The sequence below is a fragment of the Apodemus sylvaticus genome, chromosome 9, assembly GCF_947179515.1.
Source record: "Apodemus sylvaticus chromosome 9, mApoSyl1.1, whole genome shotgun sequence".
Taxonomy (NCBI): Eukaryota; Metazoa; Chordata; class Mammalia; order Rodentia; family Muridae; genus Apodemus; species Apodemus sylvaticus.
Genome location: NC_067480.1, coordinates 26,552,398 through 26,572,358, shown reverse-complemented (window position 1 = coordinate 26,572,358; position 19,961 = coordinate 26,552,398). Strand labels below are relative to the sequence as shown.

The 19,961-nt window shown below is 38.8% G+C and overlaps 1 protein-coding gene across 4 annotated transcripts in view; it reads left to right on the top strand.

The window, feature by feature from the left end:
- The window catches only part of Gigyf2 (GRB10 interacting GYF protein 2), a 122,592-nt gene that overhangs the window by 30,111 nt on the left and 72,520 nt on the right, over positions 1–19,961 (top strand). For all 4 annotated transcript variants that reach the window (XM_052192302.1, XM_052192301.1, XM_052192299.1 and 1 more), the window contains 3 exons: positions 6,775–6,904; positions 7,841–7,936; positions 17,729–17,843. In XM_052192302.1, coding sequence (XP_052048262.1) covers positions 6,775–6,904; positions 7,841–7,936; positions 17,729–17,843 — 341 coding nt within the window. The remainder of the gene's footprint in view (positions 1–6,774; positions 6,905–7,840; positions 7,937–17,728; positions 17,844–19,961) is intronic.

Genomic DNA, 19,961 nt, shown 5'->3' with positions numbered 1-19,961 from the left:
TATATTGAAGTTATCAATGCTTAATGAGCAATGCATAAAATGAATTTTTATGTTTTATTTTTAAAAATTGACTTGTAATTGAAAATTTTATCTTCCCATTTCTCCCTCTAGTCCTGTTTGGGGGCAGTTGTGTTGATAGAAGAACCTTGAAAATTGTGGGGAAGGACCACACCTTCTGTAGCCTTACTAAAGCCAACAGAAGAATCATTAGGTTGTAGATTGTTTAGGATAAGGAAACACAGATTAACCAAAATAGTGTAAAAGGATATGACAGATTTAATGAAGAAAATCATTACTAGGTATTAAAACAATACTCAATTTTTAAATGCCTTCCTACAAATATTACCACTTTAGGATTTCTGACTGTATACCTTTCCCCCTCACTCCCTAGACCTTTAGTGCTCTATATCAAAATGTGATTTGCTAAGTACTTTCTTGCTCATAACGTAACCTCTAGCTCTCACTAGACTGTGAGCTCCACTGTGAGCAGGCATTTGGTCTGGATTGTTGTATAGCTTGTTACTGCTGTGGTTCCAGTGCCTGGCTCATAGGCACTCAATAAATGTTTATTAAATGAATGAGTGAATTGCTGGAAAGTAAAGATGTTTTCAGTGTTTTGTTATTGTAAATGATATATGTATATTTATGAATGATTTTGTTTATATTCTGATCATTTTCCTTGGATTAATTTCCGTGAAGTAGAACTATTAAATTGAAAGTTGGATTTTTAATTTAAGGTTTAGATAACACTTTACAGATTAACCACCAGAAGGACAGTGTGAACTTAATTCACTTCTTCTTTGTTTATGTTGTCTTTGACAAACCTTTTTGTTGTTTATTTGAGACAGGATTTCTCTGTGTAGCCCTGGCTGTTCTGGAACTCTGTAGACCAAGCTGGCCTCGAACTCAAGGAGTTCCACCTGCCTCCTGAATGCTTAAAATACTATATTGAAAAGCTGTTTTGTTGTTTGATTTAGATAGGTCTTCTAGATTTTTTTTTTTTTTTAAAGATTGTAGTAACCAGGAAATCTGGAGGAAATAGTAGTACAGAAAAAAAAAATTGAAAAGGTCTAAATTACCTGTCGTCCTACCTCTTAGTCTGTGCTGACATGTGTGAGTTTATATCCTATGATACTGTATTTGCAAATGTGTATTTCAAAACACCTCAAAATCATATTTAACTTGAGAAAAATTTAAGAATCAGATATCTACTTAGATAATTCCAGATGACTTTTTTTTTTTTTCCTATTCAGCTGACTTTATTATAGGGAGAATAATTATGGACACCTTGCTTTCTGGGGAAGACTTCACAGGAATCTCCCCTGGGGTTTCTGTCATCCTCCCCATTCCCCTCAAAGAAGTCTTAGGTCTTTGCTTACGAAAGAAGGGAGCAACCCTTCCCTCCCACCCACTCAGCACTTCATTTATACCTTTGTTAAAATAGTTAAAATATCCTTTTTCAATTTGATTGTCTTAGGAAAGAACCAATTTCGTTATTAAAGACAGTTATTTTTCAGTTTTGGTCAGTACATCAGAATTATTAATTAGGCAGTTCACAATCTTTCCTTGAAAGAAGGCATTCAGGCTTTACTGGCAAAGGTGGGTAGGGGCAAGAGGATGTCCCCGAGAGGCTGCTAGGTTACTGCCATACTCAGCGAGAAAAAGAGAAGTTCTGTCAGATGGCCTTCTCAGAAAAGGGCTAAGGGGAAGGTGAGTGAGCTGCTAGCCAAAGGAGCTGTGTTTTAGAAGAGAATATTAAAATTTATTTAAAAAAGAAAACAAAGCCCAATTGACAGATATGCCCACTACGGCCTGCCTGCCTGCCTACCCACCCCCCAGCCTCTTGCTTCCTTCCAGTGGCATTCTGCTTGTCTTCCCTGTATTTGAGAGCTAACTTCTGCTGCCCTTAATATCTTTGCTTTCCTGATAAAGGTTCAGAAAAAATTTTAAGTAATTCTGACTGAAGAAGGGGCATGTTAGAAGACATGGATGCAAGAGATTGCAGACTTAAGATGAAGACATTGCCTTTAATGTAGTGTGAAGTGTGGGAGAGGTCAGCCTGTAGGCACACGTCATGTGACTTGTTGGAGTTTTATATGGCCATTGTGCACCAACAAAGAATCAGAGAGTTTTAGTCACATTTGCATTGGAAATGAGAAATGTCAAAGATAGAATAATTGTTCCTAATATCGTTTGAGATGCTTACAAAAATAAAAATGTGAAGAATTGGAGATAGTGTGAGAGATTTAGGATTGAGATATTGTGAGTAGGTGTAGGAGATGGGAGAAGGTGAAGTGTGAGCCCTGAGGATGAAGTGATGGAGAGATGCAGGCTGAAAAGCTGACGATGAGTAAAGGGCTGGGCATGCTGAACCCCATAGACTGTCTGTGGTTGTATATGAAGACCTGCCTCTAAGGGAGAGATCATAGCACAATTAGAAAATCAAAAGCTTATGCAGAAGTGGTTTTTGGTTCTCATGCTGTCACACAAATGTGGACATTCCAAATTGCTTTATAAGTTTAAATGAATTTTGAATAGTCTTATGTCTGGATTCTATGTCTTATTACATATGGTAGGACTGGACTCTTGTAGGTTGGTAGGTGAAGGTTGCAGGATTAGAACCTTTGTCTTGTATTTTTGTTGTTGTTATTGTTTGTTTTTGTTTTTTGCACTTTGTAGAGTAATGCAGTGGTGAGAGAAACCAGGTTGTATTGGGTCTTGAAATTATAAGAAAATAAGTAGAGACATTTCTAGAATGAAGGACAAATAGTTCAGAGCTATAAGTAAGGCGCCGTACTAATGAGTCACTGTTGTACATTATTAATAAGTCACTGTTACATGTTATATTTAAAGACTAGGGAAGGACACAGGAGGCCAGATTCCAGAACGGAGGACTGTTGAAGCGGTTAAAGGTCCCTGGTGAGCTTTGGGGACGGCTATTCCTCCATTCCGCCCAGCTTTCCCATGTGTCTGAGTAGTGGGCCTTGGAATTGACTTTGCGTCAGATCAGTGCTTATTCCAGCTCAATAAATGATCTTTTTTTTTTGTCTTTTCTTTTTTAAATTGCTCTAATCTCTTCACAGATACTGGAGAGGCAGCTCTGATAGTGTTACTGTTAGTGACTATGGTGCCTGTGAGAAGTTCTTGGTCCTTTTTGAGACATCATTGGGGTTCAAGGAAGCAACCAGGGTAGTAAATGAATTGGGAAACTTGATATGAGGAGCTGTTTTAGAATTAGGGCTCTCAGGTTATCAGGGAGTTTCTGGTAAAAAAAACATGGTGACTCTGAGTCACCAGGATTTTCACATGAACTAGCTTAGGTGTACCCTCTGGTGTTAGAAAAACTACTGGGAATAATACTGGCTTAGTATGATACGAAAGATATTAAAACTAATTTCTAATATTTTAAAGTTAGTACCTGGCAAATAAATTGGCTATTCAAAAGAAAAAAATTGGCATCTTTCTAGTATAACATAGCCACTTAAATCAGAAATCCTAGGCTTGACTTTTAGTTCTGTGTGACTGCTCAGATGCAATAGTTGCTCCCCCCCCTTTTTTTGGGCGGGGGCATCTTTTCAGTGCTGGGGACAGAACTCAAGGTCTTCTGTATACTTAGCCAATGCCCTGTCACTGTGCTTCATACTTCTCTTTTGTATTGCAGTTCTTCTAAAGCTTAAGTTAGCAAATATGCCAACATGTATTTATTTCCCAGTTTTTGTTCTAAGAGGCAAACTGCCTACTTTTTCAGGGCAGTCCAATTCACTGTTGTTTGTTTATTGTGTGCATGGCCTCGTGTACATTTATGGAGATTGAGACCAGAGGTTGAAGTACTTATGTATGTATGTATGTATGTATGTATGTGTATATATATGTATTTCAGACAGATTCTCTCATTGAACTTGGAATTTGTTGGGATAGATAGGCTGCCTGGTAAGACAGTTTCTACCTTCTCCACCCTCTGTCCACCGCTCCTGAGCTGTGAGTGTAGACATCTGCCCTCACACCTGTCCTTTTATGAAATGGTTGCATGGGGATCTAAGCGCATGCCTAGGAAGTGCTTTGCTGGCTGAGCTGTGTCCCCAGCAGACCGAGCCCAACTCTTGCGGTTTTGATGGAAAGCAGTTTCTTGAAGGTCTTTATCAGTGGTTGGCTTACTCTTTTGTGGAGTGTTTTCTATCTTTAGTATGTTTTTTGGACACTGAGCAACATCTCTGTCAAGATTAATTTGAAAGTAAACAAAAGACCAATTCAGTAGTAGTGAGTGCTCCTAGTACTTCCTTTGGAGAAATGGGGGATTCTTGAATTGATGCAAGAAGTGATACAAAGTGACTCTGGAACACTTGGTACTAGATAGAAAATAAACTGTTAAAAAGACTAAATAGGGTTGTATTGGACAGCAGGAGCTGTTCGAAGAGTTTACTAGCTAGTAATGAGATGGGAGCATTGTTAAGAGTAATTTCAGTGAATTTAAGTATATTGAGAAGTAATATGTTAGTTAATGTTGGGTTTGCTTTGAAAATGAGACAGGGGTTTTTCCTTCCTTTCCTATGTAGACTATAACATTGAGTTACTGTACCAAATGATATAAGAGACAGGTTTCTCTTTGCAGAAGTGCTACAAGAGAAGATGATGTAGAATAGAGCCGCTTGGCGGCAATTGTAGTTAAGTTAGGGACCCAGGCATTGATTATCAGTGTATGCTAGCTGTACAGAACACCAACCTGGCACTATGTGCCTCATGATGGAGAATATACTACCACAGGGGAGGGATTGCCAACATAACAACATATCTTACTAGTCTCTACACTCACTAGTCAGTTTAAATGGAGAAGAAAGAAGCTTTAAAAACCACATCATAGATAAGACCAGCAAATTCAGACTTTAAATTAAACTCTGAGGTAATTTACATATAAAAGCTTTGTAATACTTTCTTATGGATTCAGAATTTTTAAACAGGATAAGAAGATAGAATCATTCTCACTGTACTTTATTAGTGTCTATTCTTTTTCAGTATTCTCTATGTAAACATGTTTACTATGCATGTACATTTTTGAATAATAAGCAAATGTTTACTCCCCTTTAACATTTTAGATTATCTGTTGAATTTTCCTTTAGGGTATACATGTTGAATTAAAGTAACTTAGTCTCTTTCAGGTATCTGGTATCTGTTACTGGGTCGCCCAAACAGCCAGCTATTTCTAGTGAAGTACAAACCATTCGTCTCATCTCAGCCTTGTCTTGCCTTTTATTTATTTTCCTTTGTTTTTGAGACGGGGTCCCTCTGTGTAGTTCTGACTGATTTGGTAATAGACCCTGCTGGCCTTGAACTTAAAGAGATCCTACCTTGGTTTCCCAAGAGCTGGGATTAAATGTCCTGCATGACTGGCTATTAGTAGCTTTCTTTTGCTAGTTTTGCTGAACATTCCTTTACTGCCCCAGGTTGGTCTTTCTTTATAACATTACTTTGGGTTGGGTAGGTTACCATTATTACCCTAGTACTACTGAGTAGGTTCTTTAACAGCTTAGTTAACAGCGTAGTTAAAGAAACTACCTAGCTGCTAGTATGAATCCCAGGCACTGCCTAGAACTAGGCCTGCTCTTAGACCTTTATATAGGAGGTCAAGGTAGAGGATTGGAAGCTTATGGCCATCCTTGGCTACATAGTGGTGAAAGCAAGTCACCCTAAGCTGTGTGAGACCGTGTCTCACAGCAACCATCCCCCAACCAAATCCCAAGTTGTTTATTATTTATTTTGGTAGTAGTGATTCAAACCTAGGATCAGCTGCTATGCTGATGACTCAAGAGACTGTTAAAATTACTTTTTATTGTAAGTTTCTGTATTTAGCTTTCTTTTTTATGTTCCATACTTTACTAAATATTTTGCTATTATCAAGTAGCCGGAGAACTTTTAAATGCTTAACTGTCTCAAAAATCTTTCTTGGAAGTTGCTATTACAATTTATAATCCTGATCACCTTCTGTATTTCTCCTTTTAGTCTTAACTGTCAGTCAGAAAGTCTGAGGACAGCTTCATGCATTCATATGCCTTATAATCCTTTACAATATTTTTAATTTTGTGCATGTGCATGTGAGTACAGGCTTTAGATTTTCTGGGGCTAGTTATAGGCTCTTGTGAGATGCCTGAAGTAGATTCTGGAAACCAAACTCAGGTACTATGCAAGAGCAGTATGTACTCTTAATTGCTAAGCCATCTCTCTAATCCTAATCTTTTAAAAAATTAAAAATTATTGTTTATATGCGTGTGTGTGTGTGTGTGTGTGTGTGTGGGTGTGGGTGTATGTGTATATATGTGCACATGTGTGCTTAGCTCATATGGAGGTCAGAGGACAGCTTCAGAGTAGGTTCTTTTCTCACCTTTTTTTTTGTTGCCTTCCGGGGCTGCCTTCTTGCCTGTAGACTTTTGAGCAAGTGCCCTTACCTGCTGAGTTTCTGTTATTTCACATCTTCACCAATACTTAGTTAACTTACTCTGAGTCCAATGCTCTCCCTGGTTTGTATTTTGGTTTAAAAAAAAAAGTGTCTTATTTCCAAACTTGAAGCTTCTTAGAGACAGTGGTGGCACCCTTGTAGGTACTGACTGTCTGGTCAGCACTGAGTGCGCGTCTCAGTGTGCTGTGGCAGAGATTTGTGTGAAAGGTAAAAATCTTTGCTGCTTAAGATAACGGAGTTTTTGCTTTTTTAAAAGATCTGCAAAAAGCCAGTGGTGTCAGAATAGCTGTCACTTCATTTTATATTCTCTGTTTTTCCTATTTTAGGCTCCGTGCTCTGTCCAGTGGTGGGAGTATCACGTCCCCTCCTCTTTCTCCGGCCCTGCCAAAGTATAAGTTAGCAGATTATCGATATGGCCGAGAAGAAATGTTAGCCCTTTTCCTTAAAGACTACAAGGTAAGAAAATACAAAATGACTTGAATTGCCGCTGAGCCAGGGATGAACAGTGCAGCTAGTCAGTGTCTGCTGGCCTCCTGTTTCCATCTCACTGCTTTTGGAGTACACCGTGGTTGATGTGACTGATGGATGTGCTGGCCTTAGAGAGGACCCATGATGTCAGTGTGGGAACAGGTGACTGTGCAGCAGACCGGTCAGCACTGTTGATAATCTCCTCTCTCTCTTGTTCGTTCCTTTCCTCTATCCGTGTTGTATCTCTTACCTTCCTTACCAGTTGGGGTCTAGGGGTGAGGAAGGAGCAGCTTTCTTCTGCCTTCCTTAAGTAAAATTAAAAGTTAGTGGGGAGACATCTTGAAATCTAACACTTGTTTCACTTAAAAAAAGATCAGACTGAGACAATGTGAAATAGACTTTTCTTATCTGACTAGGGCAGATAATATCTTCTTTTTTTCAATATACTTTGTTTTTAATTCATTAATGGGTAGGGAATCTCATATTTTACAGATAAAATTGCTTTGAAATTTCCTTAGTATCTGCTTTAAGTTAAATGTGGAGATACTATTCCTTTACTCTGTACTTTGGAATACCAAATTCAATGTCTAATCCAAAGGAAGTGGCTTCATAGGAGGAGAGGGTGGGTGGCTGGAGTATTTTATTTTTTGAGATGGTGTCTTAAAAAATCCCGCTGGCCTAGATCAGACTGACATAAAAGAGGTCTGCTTTGCCTCTGCCTCCCTCTGCTGAGAGTAAAGGCGCGTGCCACCATGCCTGGCTATGCCTGGAGTTTTTAAGTACTGCATAATTAACAGAAATTAATCAAATAAGCTCATTTGATTTTGTAATCAAATAAGCTCATTGCTAGATAACAGTGCCTTTTGTTGAGTTTATCTTGCAGTTGGAGAAATAGCAATCTTTGGCCTTATGTTTATCACACAGATACCTTTTGACCTTCTGGAGAAAGAATTCCTGCCTATCCTACAGGAGGAGCCCTTGCCACCATTGGCTCTAGTACCCTTTACAGAAGAAGAGCAGGTTTGTACATAGTTCTGAGCCTCAGGCCCAACTCTTACTGCTTTTGATACTGTAAGGATATGGAGAGTCGTCATTAAGGTTCTAGGGATAGATAGCCCCTCATCCGCACAGGTTGGCATCTTTACTGATGCTTGCTGTCTCTAAGGCTGTGTGACTTGTCAAGGTTTTGCTTTCTCTGAATTTGTTGAGTGTAATGCAGAGCTCAGAAATTCTTTCTACATTTTTTTAATTTCAAAAATTTAACTTATTCATATATGAATATTTTGCCTTTTCTATATATCTGAACCACATATATGCCTGGACCCCAAAGAGGCTAGAAGAGTGCATCAGAGTTACAGACACTTGTGAGCCACCATGTGGGTGCTGGGAATTGGACCCTTGTCCTCTGGAAGAGCAGCCAGTGTTCTTAACTGCTAACCTGTCTCTGAAGCCTTGTTTCTAGATCTTTTAAGGACATTGGCAATTATTCCTTATGAAATAATCAAGTTTAGAGGAAATGCTCCCCTCTCATTCCCCAAGAAGGAAGGGGAAGATCATCTTTGCAGAAAAGCATACTTTTTCCACAGGTAATTGCCTACCTGAGTTCCCAACAAAGAATTCATTTAACTACTATTTTATTATTGTTTTTCAATTGCATATATTAATTAATTAAATCTTCAGCTTAGAACATACCTGAAACTCACTCTGTCAGCACTGTGCTTGGTGGTTCTTTTTTATAGGTGTTGTGGTAATGTAAGAAAGTAAGGTTTTGGTCTAAAAAGTCGCAGTTTTATGTAGTGACTTTGTTTATTGATGAAAGATTTATTTAAAGGAGTTTATAGATACTACACTACAATGGAGAAAGTGAGATTTTGTTGGAATTCTGTATTCCATGTTAAATGAAGAATCCCCTCAGCTTCACTATTTTTAAAGGTAGATTGTCTCTTGTAACACTGACTGGCCTTGAATTTGAAATGTATCCAAGGATGACCTTGAACTCTTAATCCTCCAATTTGTACCACCAAGTGCTGAGATTGTGTATATTGAGTAGTAAGTCTGATTTTATGCCTTACTGAAGATCATACCCAGAGCTTTGTGCATGATAAGGAAGTGCTGTAGCCATTTCTCTCTCTCTCTCTCTCTCTCTCTCTCTCTCTCTCTCTCTCTCTCTCTCTCTCTCTCTCTCTCAATAGCTTTGATACAAAATCCCCATCATAAAATTGACCTTTTAAATTTTTGAGACTGCCTTGAACTCACTTGCATAACTAAGGATAACCTTGAACTTCTGATCCTACCTTCATCTCCCAAGTGTTGGAATTATATATATCTATCATCACACTCTGTAAAGCCCACCATTTTGTGTGTACAAATATACATGCATGTTCAGGTGCATGTGGAGACTAGAGGAAAAACTCATCATTTTTCAGGTGCTGTGCACCTTCATTTTGTTTATTTTTAATTTTTATTGGATTTTCCAGTTGCTCATATTAATGAATGCTTTGCATGGTGACCATTCTGACCTTCCACCTCCCCATCTCCCCCACTCTGCCCCATCTCACATATCACTCTTGGCTCATCATGTTGGTGACCAATCAGGGACACCTGTGTGACCATTGGCACTGGGTAGGTTAGAGACACAACTGCAGACAGTGATTTCAAACCCCTCTCCCAGATGTTATTAAACATAATAGTTAAGAGGTAAAGGATTGAACCCTGGATCCACCCCCCCTTTACTTGGCTGTTGATCGAGGTAATGATTGCAGTAGTTTTACTAGTCTAGGGGATGGCAATGCTTGGCCCTTCATGCTGTTTTGTATCGGATAACCCTCTTCCTCAGGATTTGTGAGTCTTAGAGAGGCTGATATTAATGGCTTGATTAGCACTAGTCCATATCTGTGACTTAATTTCTGAATTTGGGGCAAGCTGCCCCCCCCCCCCCCCACGTTTGGGTTTTTTTGTTGTTGTTTTTGTTTTTTGAGACAAGGTCTCTAAATTGGAACAGACCAAGTAGGTGTGCTAGCTGGCTGGCTGGCCAGCGAAGCCCAGGAGTCTTTCTCTTCCTTCATAGCTCTGAGAGTTTAGTGTGTGCCAGTAAAACTGCTGGACAGTTATATTTTTTTTTAACTTTAATATGTATTTTAATTTATATTTTAAAACTTATATGTATGTGTCTATATGCAGGCCTGTGTGCTTGTACCCCTAGAGGCCAAAGGTCAGATCCCTGGGAGTTGGAGTTGTTAACTGCCTAACATGGGTGCTGGGAACCAAACTAAGTTTTTCTAGAAGATCAGTGCATACTCTCAACCATTTAGCCACCTTTCCAGCCCCAGTTTGACAATTTTTATGTAGGTTTTGGGGACCCAAACTCAGGTTCTAGTACTTGGGCAAGCGCTTTACCAACTGAGCTATTTCTCTAGCCCAAAATTTACTATTTTAATGAGTATACATGCGTATTAGTCAGGGTTCTCTAGAGTCCTAGAACTTAAGGATAGTCTCTCTATATTAAGACTTACAGTCTAGTCTAACTCCCCAGCAATGGTCAGCTGTAAATAGAAGTCCAAGGATCTAGTAGTTACACAGTCCCATGAGGCTGGTCGGCTGGTCTTCAGTAGCAGTAAGTTCCAGCAGATGTGCTGGTAAGTAAATGCAAGCTGGGAAGTAAATCCTAGAAGAGTGGATCTTCCTTCTTCTAATGTCCTTGTGTATGTGGTCTCCAGCAGAAGGTGTGGCCTAGATTAAAGGTGTGTACTACCTGGATCTAGGACTTGCTTTGTCCCAGGCTGACCTTCAACTCAGAGATCTCCTTGCCTTAGTCTCCTGGGATTAAAGGAATGTACTACCTTGCCTGGGCCTAAGCTTTTCATGGCCACTATGCCTCAAGATCTCTATGCCAAGATCCAGTTCAAAAGCCTGTGTCTTCCAGCTTAAGATCTGGATCATAGGTGAGTCCTCCAATTCTGGATTGTAAGTCATTCCAGATATAGTCAAGCTGACAACTAGGAATAGCCATCACAACACTTCATTGGCGTTTAGAGTATTCACTAGAGTCCTATAGCTAATAATGGTATCTTGTTGAAGAGCATTCTCTTGAATCTACCCTCTCTCGCTCCCTCACTCTTGCTTCTGTCCTCTTTCCATCCCTCCTCATAGCTTTCCCAGTGTGTGCTGTAGGATGTCTGGGTGTTGTGATCATTCTTTTTCATTGTAGATTGTGCTTCAGTGATACTTTTGTGTTCTGTGGTGATGTTGCTGGAGTTAACCCAGGGCCTTATGTATGCTGGGCAAGCCCCTTGTCATGCTGCTCCTGCCGTGTCATTTTGTAGTAAGTGTGAACTAGAAGAGTGGACTATTAGATTTTAGTTCTTAACAGGTTTTTTAAACTCTTTTGGATATTATCTATAGGGTCTATGACAGACTCCATTTGGGTATAGTTTTTCTAGTTCTTGGTTTTTAAGTTTTGTCCAAAGTAGTTGCAATGGTTCTCTCTGTCTCTCTGTCTCTTTGTGTGCGTGCACAAGTGTGTGTGTGTGTGTGTGTGTGTGTGAGACAGTTTTTTTCTGTGTAGTTTAGGGTTGGCTGTAGGTTTGTCATACATAGCTTTGCATTTTGAGATATGCTTCATCTGTTGTTAAGTCTCTAGGATTTTTGTTGTGAAGGTATATTGGACTTTGTTAATTATCCATTCTGCATCAATTGAGATTATATGTTTGCTATTCTTAAGTTTATGATATATTACACTTATTAGTTTGAGTATGTTGAACCAACCTTGCAGCTTTGGGATGAAGCCCACTTGATTATGATGTATCGTCTTCTTAATATGCTTCTGAATTCAGTTTCAGATATTTTGCTGAGAACTTTTATATCATTTAAAAAACTTACATATTTTATTAATGAGCAAGAAATCAGGCGGTTTTAATAGAAAAATATACAGACTGGGCTGTAGAGATAGCTTAGTGGGGAAGAATGATTCCTAGCATCCACATGAAAGCTGTGTGAAATGGTACATGCCTGAAAGCTCAGCTTTTGGATGTGTAAACAAGAGCATCTTGGGCACCTGCTGGCCAGCCAGTTTAGCCTAAATGAAAATATCTGCGTTTAGTGAGAGATTTTTGTCTCAAAAAATAAGGTTAGGGAGATAGGAAGGGGGAGCTGGCTCCACGGTTTAAACATCTGTGCACAGCAAACACTTTGAATCTGCATTCAGATCCTAGTAGCTATGCAAAAGTTGTCTGCATGCCTATAATTTCAGTGATTTTTTTTTGGGGGTGGGTGGTTTTGGGACAGGGTTTCTCTGTGTAGCCCTGGCTGTCCTGGAACTCACTCTGTAGACCTGGCTGGCCTCGAACTCAGAAATCTGCCTGCCTCTGCCTCCCAGAATGCTGGGATTACAGGCATGTGCCACCACCGCAGGCAATTTCAGTGATTTTTGAGGATGGAGACAGGAGGTTCTCTAGAGCTCACTGACTACTGAGAGACCCTGCCTTAAGGAGTAGGCGGGAATGATAGAGCATGGTGTCCTTGGTTGGCCTCCATTCAAGTGTGTGCCAGAACATACACATGTACATATACCACACACATAGCACTTCCCTGCTTACATGTGTGCACTCATTCCTTCTCTGTCTTTCTTTCCCTCTCTGTCTCTCCCTCCTCCTTCCACCCCCGGAAGTAATCAGAAGAGAAAAGGAAATTTAAAAAAGAAAAGGAAATAAAGTAAATTGTCCCATGTTGATTTGGCTTCTGTCTGGGTACACATACTTCACCCCGTACATACATATATGAATACGTATGTATGTACATATACATGTATTCAAATGTTCATCAGGTGAATACCCTTGCTATACAAGCTTGTGACCTGAGTTTGGTCCCTGAAACCTTTGTTTAAAAAAGCAATTCACTGTGTGCAATGGATCACATCCATAATCTCAGCTTTCCTAAGTCAGAAGAAACAGGAGAGCAATCAGACGCTCTGAGGCCAGCTACTATGCAGTATGAAGTACAATAGCAAAAGCAAGAGGGACAGAGACATGATAAAGAGACCTGCTGCCAGACCCTGAGGTCCACATGGTGGAAGGAAAGAATTGAATCCTTGAGTTATCTTCTGCCCTCTATGTGTGGGTAGTGGCACAGGTGTACCTTGCATGTGCAGGCACACACACATACAACTAAAAACATATAATAAGCTGTATTATCAAAATAACTCTTAACAAGGTAGAATGCAAGAATTGGAATCCTAAAGTTGTCCTTTGACCTCTATACATGCACTATAACACATGCTTTCCCTGCCCCATCAAATAATAGATGAATAATAAAAATATAAATTTGTAAGAGATGCTTGAAAATAGAATAAAAACATAGAAAATAATAATAATAATAATAATAATAATAATAATAATAATAATAATAATAATAATAGAAAAGTCCTCTGTCTTGTTCCCTGTATATGCCCTTTTTCTTCACAGGCTACAGTGTTAGCTATATGTATTTGTGTATTTGTTGAGACTAGGTCTCCATATTGTGTAAGTTGGTTTCCAACTTGTGGACTCAAATGAGTTTTCTTCTGTGCAGGGATTACTTGTGGGCATCACTATACCCAGTTATTGTACATTTTCCCAAGTAAATATGTATTTTCCTTTTTATGCAAATGTTATGATATATTATTTTCCCCTTTTGACAAAAGCTGGTTTTATTAAAAGAATTCTTTGCTCATTGGGAAAAAAAAAAGGTTTCCATTGTTTTGAGTTTGCTTTCTGTCCATGTTGATGAAATTGTAGATCCTTACCATTCATATTTCTCTTACAGTTCTTGTCTCTGAATTTTTCTTTCATAGAGGTAGTCTTTACTGGTTTTTATTATTTATGTGAGTTCTTTATATTTTTAGGTCTGTTGTAGAAGCTTTTGAAAATTCTTACTACATTTATGAATGTAGCTAAAGGGGGCTGGAGAGATGGCTCAGTGGTTAAGAGAGCAATGGCTGCTCTTCCAAAAGACCTGGGTTCAATTCACAGTACTCACATAGCAAGCTCACGCCTGTAACTCCAGTTCCAGTGGATCTGACAGTCTCTCACACACATACAAGCAGGAAGAACCCAAGAAATTAAAAAAGTAAATAAGCCATAAAGAAAAAAATATATACATAGCCTAAGGCAGTGAGCCCAGGGCCTTAAGTGTGCTAGCCAAGCCCTTGACCACTAAGCTGTGTTCTAGCCTGATGCACTAATTTTGTACTCCTTATGTAGTTTGCTGGTATTATTTTGTGAACTTTCATGTTGGGAGTTGTTTGTACTTATTGAGATTACAATTTTTTTTCTTAAAACTATTTTTTGATTTTTAGAGATAACAGTGGCCAGAAAAGCCAGATTGGGAGGATGTTTTACTCCTTGTTAAAAATCATAAAAATCGTGCTAGACTCAGGATCAAAAAAATGAGTTTGAAAAGAAAAAAGAAAAAAAAAAACTGGGGCTGGAGAGATTGCTCAATGGTTAAGAGCACTGACTGCTCTTCCGGAGGTCTTGAGTTCAAATCCCAGCAGCCACATGGTGGTGGCTCACAGCCATCTATAAGGAGATCTGACGCCCTCTTCTGGTGTCTGAAGACAGCTACAGTGTACTTTCACATATAATAATAAATAAATCTTAAAAAAAAAAGAATGAGTTTGGAAATCTCCCATAACATTTCTTTTTTTCCCAAGGCAGAGTTTCTCTTTATAGCCTGGCTGTAGCAACTTGCTTTCTCAGGGCAGGGTTGACTTGAACTCACAGAGGTCTGCCAGCCTCTGCCTCCTGAGTGCTAGGATTAAAGGATTCCTGCTTCCATAATATTTCTTAAGAAATCAGGATTTTGTAATTGACTAAATGAATCGTTGGGAAAATTTTAAAGATTGTTCAACAAATATGCTTGAAAACTGTTGGTTAATAGTAGTGAACCAATAACTGGAAATGATGGAATGCTGACTTTATTTTTTAAAATATGCTTAAATTAATGTCTCATCATCTCTCAGGAAATAGTAAGAAGACTTCCAAGCCTTTGCTATTTAAGGTAGCCATTATTGGTTACTATTAGAAGGCTTCCATGTTTTGCCTTTATAAACAGTACTGCATTTAGTAATATACTTACTTATTATCTTATGTGTATATGTAGTAGCAATTTTGCATTAGAAATGGATGAACATTTAAATACCTGAACATTTAAATGTATGTTGAATTTCCCTTTTAAAGAGATTAAACATTGTTTGTACCCTAGCAACAAAATGTGAAATTACATGCTTCTCTATTATTTTTATACATGATACAGTTGGCTTTTATACATCTGTTGAATGGGATCCTGGTATACAAAATGTCGTTAGTATTGATCTTGACCAGGCTGGCCTCGAACTCAGAAATCTGCCTGCCTCTGCCTCCCAAGTGCTGGGATTAAAGGTGTGCGCCACCACCGCCCTGCTCTGCTCTTCTCTTCTCTTCTCTTCTCTTCTCTTCTCTTCTCTTCTCTTCTCGACTACAAGTACTTACAGTGTGTATGCTGAGAGACAAACATTTCTGTTTCTCTTGAGTTCCCTTTTAGACATCTAAATACTTAAGTAAAAATATACAAATACTTCTTGATGTAATGATGGGGCTGTGTTTCTGGGATTACAGGCGTGTGCCACCACGCCCAGCAGTATTGATCTTTCTTTTTTTAAAAAAAAGATTATTTTATGTGTGTGTTAGATTGCATATATATCTGTACATCATGTGTATGCCTAGTATCCATAGAGGTCAGAAGAGGGTACCTGATCCCCTGAAACTGGTGAGCTGCCATTTGATTTCTGGGAACTGAACCAGGTCCTCTGCCAAGAGCAATATGTGCTCTTAACCACTGAGCCACCTCTTAGCCTTGACCCACGCCCCCTCAAGTATTACAATATATTGGTTGAGATTCTGGGACTTTATGGTCTTGCTTAATTTTTGTAATGCCAAGAGGCATATTTGGTAGTCCAATGATTACTTTTAAACAAAAGGTAAGTTAATGTGTGTTTCAACCACTTTTTACTAAAAATTTTTACTAAAATACAGCTTGAAATTCATGATTTTTGAGTTAGGTATTTTCTCTTAACTTTAGTTTTCTATTTTATTGTATGTTTTTTGAAGTTACCTGACTATATGATAAAACAACTTTTTTACACTGATAGTTTCTAAAAGTTATTTGAACAAATTACAGTTAACAAAATTGAAAGATAAGTGATAAGGAGAAAATGATCCACATATCAAAAATTCAATAATGAAGACAGTTTTAATCAGTTGCATGATCTTTAAAAGTGGGTAGTATAGATAAGGTTTTAATTGATTGGAATTTAAGAACGGGGGACTAAAGTAGAATTGAGGTTTTTAACCTTGGATAGTATTGGGAATTGAACCCAGGGGTTCATGCATGGTGGCCACACACAGTACCACTGCCCTACATTCTAGTCCCCCTTTCTCTTTTAAAGTTTGAGATAGGATTTTACCAAGTTGGTCAAGCTGACCTGGAACTTAGGGCTGTACAGGCCTCAACCTCAGAATCCTCCTGAGATCTGGGATTATTGGCATGTACTTCCTCACCCAACCTAAAGTTTACATTTTATTCCCTTGCCTGGCGGCCTGGTTGGTGACTGCAGCCATGTCCAAGGTTTCTTTCTTCATTGTATTACACCTGCACACATCTGTCTAGGTGTATAAGGGTCAATTAATCTGTTACAATATTTTCGTTTAAATTTTCTTGCTGTATTCTCTATTACTTATCCAGAGTTATATATTTTATAGTTCATCTGAAGATGTTTAATACTTGTTGTTACCTTTTCCTAAGCCTCTTAATTTATTTAGGTGTAGTAACAGACATATTTTAAAACCTCTGTGCATCCCCTTTCCCATGTGGCTACCCACTTCCTACTCTAATTGTGCTTGATTATATTCCAGATTGGCTCTGGGTGCAATGCAGGTTTGTATCAAATGATTGTGATCATATACACATGTGCACACACCTCAGCACACATTAATCACATGATTTACACACACACACAAACACACACGCATGCACACAGGTGCACATTTCAGGTGATTGACATCATAGAGATCTTTGCTTGACATTTTCCCATTCTAGCAAATACTTCTTGGGGTTATTGATCCACATTGCTGAGTACTGTCAGGCAGAAAGGGGGTCTTTCCTTTTTATATTACTTTGCTTCAGACGTTTTCGTGACAGTCTTTTCTCCTTTTATAAGTTGAAGAGACATTCAAAAATGAAATGTAATCACTTTATTATAATGAACTCACAAAAACCTCCCACAGCTAGGTTTTGATAACTACCCAAACTTGTCCAGTCCCAAACTTCATGGATCTCTATACAGTTAGAATGGATACTCTTAAAAAGTACCAACCTAGCTTCCTTTATAAAACTTTCTCTGCTGTGTTCATTTTGTCTGTATCTAGATATGTCAAGTACATTTAATTTGTTTCTTGTATAATATCTCAACAAGCCTAGCTTTGTGTAACACATTGGTGTCAACTTGGCTGATCTGAAAGGTCAATTTGAAATTGTCTTTAAGGCCAGCCTGGTCTACATAGGGAGTTCCAGGGCAGGCAGTACTACATAGTGAGACTCTGTCAAAGATAGAAAGAAAGAAATTGTCAGGTAAATAGATATGTGTTGCAAAGTTACAGTTTCTCATTGCTTATAGTAATTAGATACCTTTACATGTATAAGTGCAGTGGGAGGTGGGGAGAAACAATTTGTAGTTTTGTATGTTTTTTCCAGTTTTCTTTTGTTTCCTTTATTTTTATTTTTATTTTTATTTTTTGGCAGAGAAACTTTTCCATGTCTGTAAATAGTGCCGCTGTCCTGCGATTGACAGGACGAGGAGGAGGAGGAGGAACAGTGGTGGGGGCTCCTAGAGGTCGAAGTTCTTCAAGAGGGCGAGGTGAGCTATGTGAAAAAAATAACCCTGGAAGAGGAGCAGGAGGCTAGGGAATCAGTAAATACTTTAATGCCTAATTGAAACATGAAACCAACTGCTCTTTGATGTTGACTGCAAATGCCTGAACATTTATTTTCTGCAACATTTCTGAGATGCTTTCTCTACTGCCCCTGCTTTGGAGAGGAATTTGTTTCTAGCTATATAGGCTGAAGCAAGAAGTAAGATAGTCCAGTTAACTCTAAAGAGTAATTCTTCTTCATGTTCTTTATCCCTCAAGTTTTGCATGTTGGCGCTTGAACATCCTGAAGGTTATGGTTGCTTGAGGCACCAGTGTCCCTGTGGAGCTCTCAGCAGTATAGCATTTCTTTCTAAGGGCCACGTTACATATCACCATAGCCAGGAGGAATTCAGTGAGACATACCATACCATAGGAGGCAGAGCCAAATACAAGCAGGAAGCATCCACTGGTGGGACCTGCAGTTTTATGAATTTATGCCTTAGAGTTTCTGATTTGCTTGTTTTTTGTCATTCCCTATTTTGCATTCATTGGCTTTCTGTTAAAAATAATTCTTGATGTTTATAATAGATATTCTTCCTTTAGCATTAAACTGCATGTGAGTTAGATCATCACATTAGTCCAAACATATGTTGTAATTTTTCTCTAAGAGATGTCTTAGAAGTAGAATTGGGTGTCAGGAGTGGCCAACAGGATTGCCTCTGCATTATGTGTGGGCGTGATTATGGATGTGGAATACCTCCATTTTTTTTTCAATTTTATTTATTAAAAAAACCTGAAAGCCTAATGAATAATTTATATACAAGTTCTTAAAATATGGGGAATATATTGCTTTTCTTTGAATGTGACTTCTCTGCAGGTTCATGAACAATGAAGATGCTAACTACAACTTTCCTTTCCCCCACCCCCAGCTACAACCAGTCTTTTATTTCCCTTTTCTTTTTTAATTTTTAAAAATTTTTGAAATAATAATTTATTTTATGTATGAGTATACTTTGCTGTCTTCAGACACATCAGAAGAGGGCATCTCATCCCATTATAGATGGCTATGGGCCACCGTGTGGCTGCTGGGTATTGCTCAGGACCTCTGGAAGAGCAGTCAGTGTTCTTAAACACTGAGCCATATCTCCAGCTTTTCTTTGTAATTTGTCTTTGTTTATAGCAAAATTTTTAAAATGACTTATTTATATGATTACACTGTATCTGTCTTCAGACATATCAGAAGAGGGCATCAGATGGTTGTGAGCTACCATATGGTTGCTGGGAATTGTCTGTAAGAGCAGTCAGTACTCTTAACTGCTAAGCCTTCTCTCCAGCCTCTAAAGCAGTAGTTTTTAACCTGAATATTGTTGTAGACTTCAAAGAAACAGTATTGCCACAGCCATTGAGTTGGTAAGAGCTAGGCATGTCTGCATCACAAGCCATGTCCACATGCTCATTGTCTGGGATCTGTGCATATTGGTATGGAACAGTATTTTGGAGATGCAACTGACTGGTCACGGGTCTAGTCTCCCTGTGGACATTTCCCTTGCTTTCCTCTTGTGGGAGGTGGTGAGAAGAAGTTTAATTCTCAAAACTTTGCTTCCTGTGTACTTCAGGTCAAGCCAGAGAAAAATTTCCTTAATCGAGAGTGCAGACCACACACATCTTCCACCTGCTCTCTGTAGGCCTTAGAAAAATCTTACGGATTTAGAAGGGAGCAGATCTGGGTGTGGAAATGTACTCCTGTAATCCCAGCACTTGGGCGGTGCTATCCGGAGGGTCAGGAGTTGAGGCCCAAATTTCTGTTATATTGACAGTTTAAGCTAGCCTGAGCTACATTAGGCACCCCCTAGAGCAGCAACAACTAAGCTGTGTCCCCCACCCCCCAACAACAGTATCCCAGAGCAACAGCAGATAGAAACAAGGTAGGGATCATGAGTTGTCTTTTTTTGTTTGTTTCTTTGAAGTAAGAGTTTTTGTAATCAGAGCTTACATAAAGCCCATATAAATGACATATGCTGTGACTTACAAGTCAATTAGTGTGCTGATGCTGAAGGGTACAGAACTAGTCAAATGGATGGATGCTCTTAGCTTTGTGAAAATCCTTGGAATGCTATAGTCAC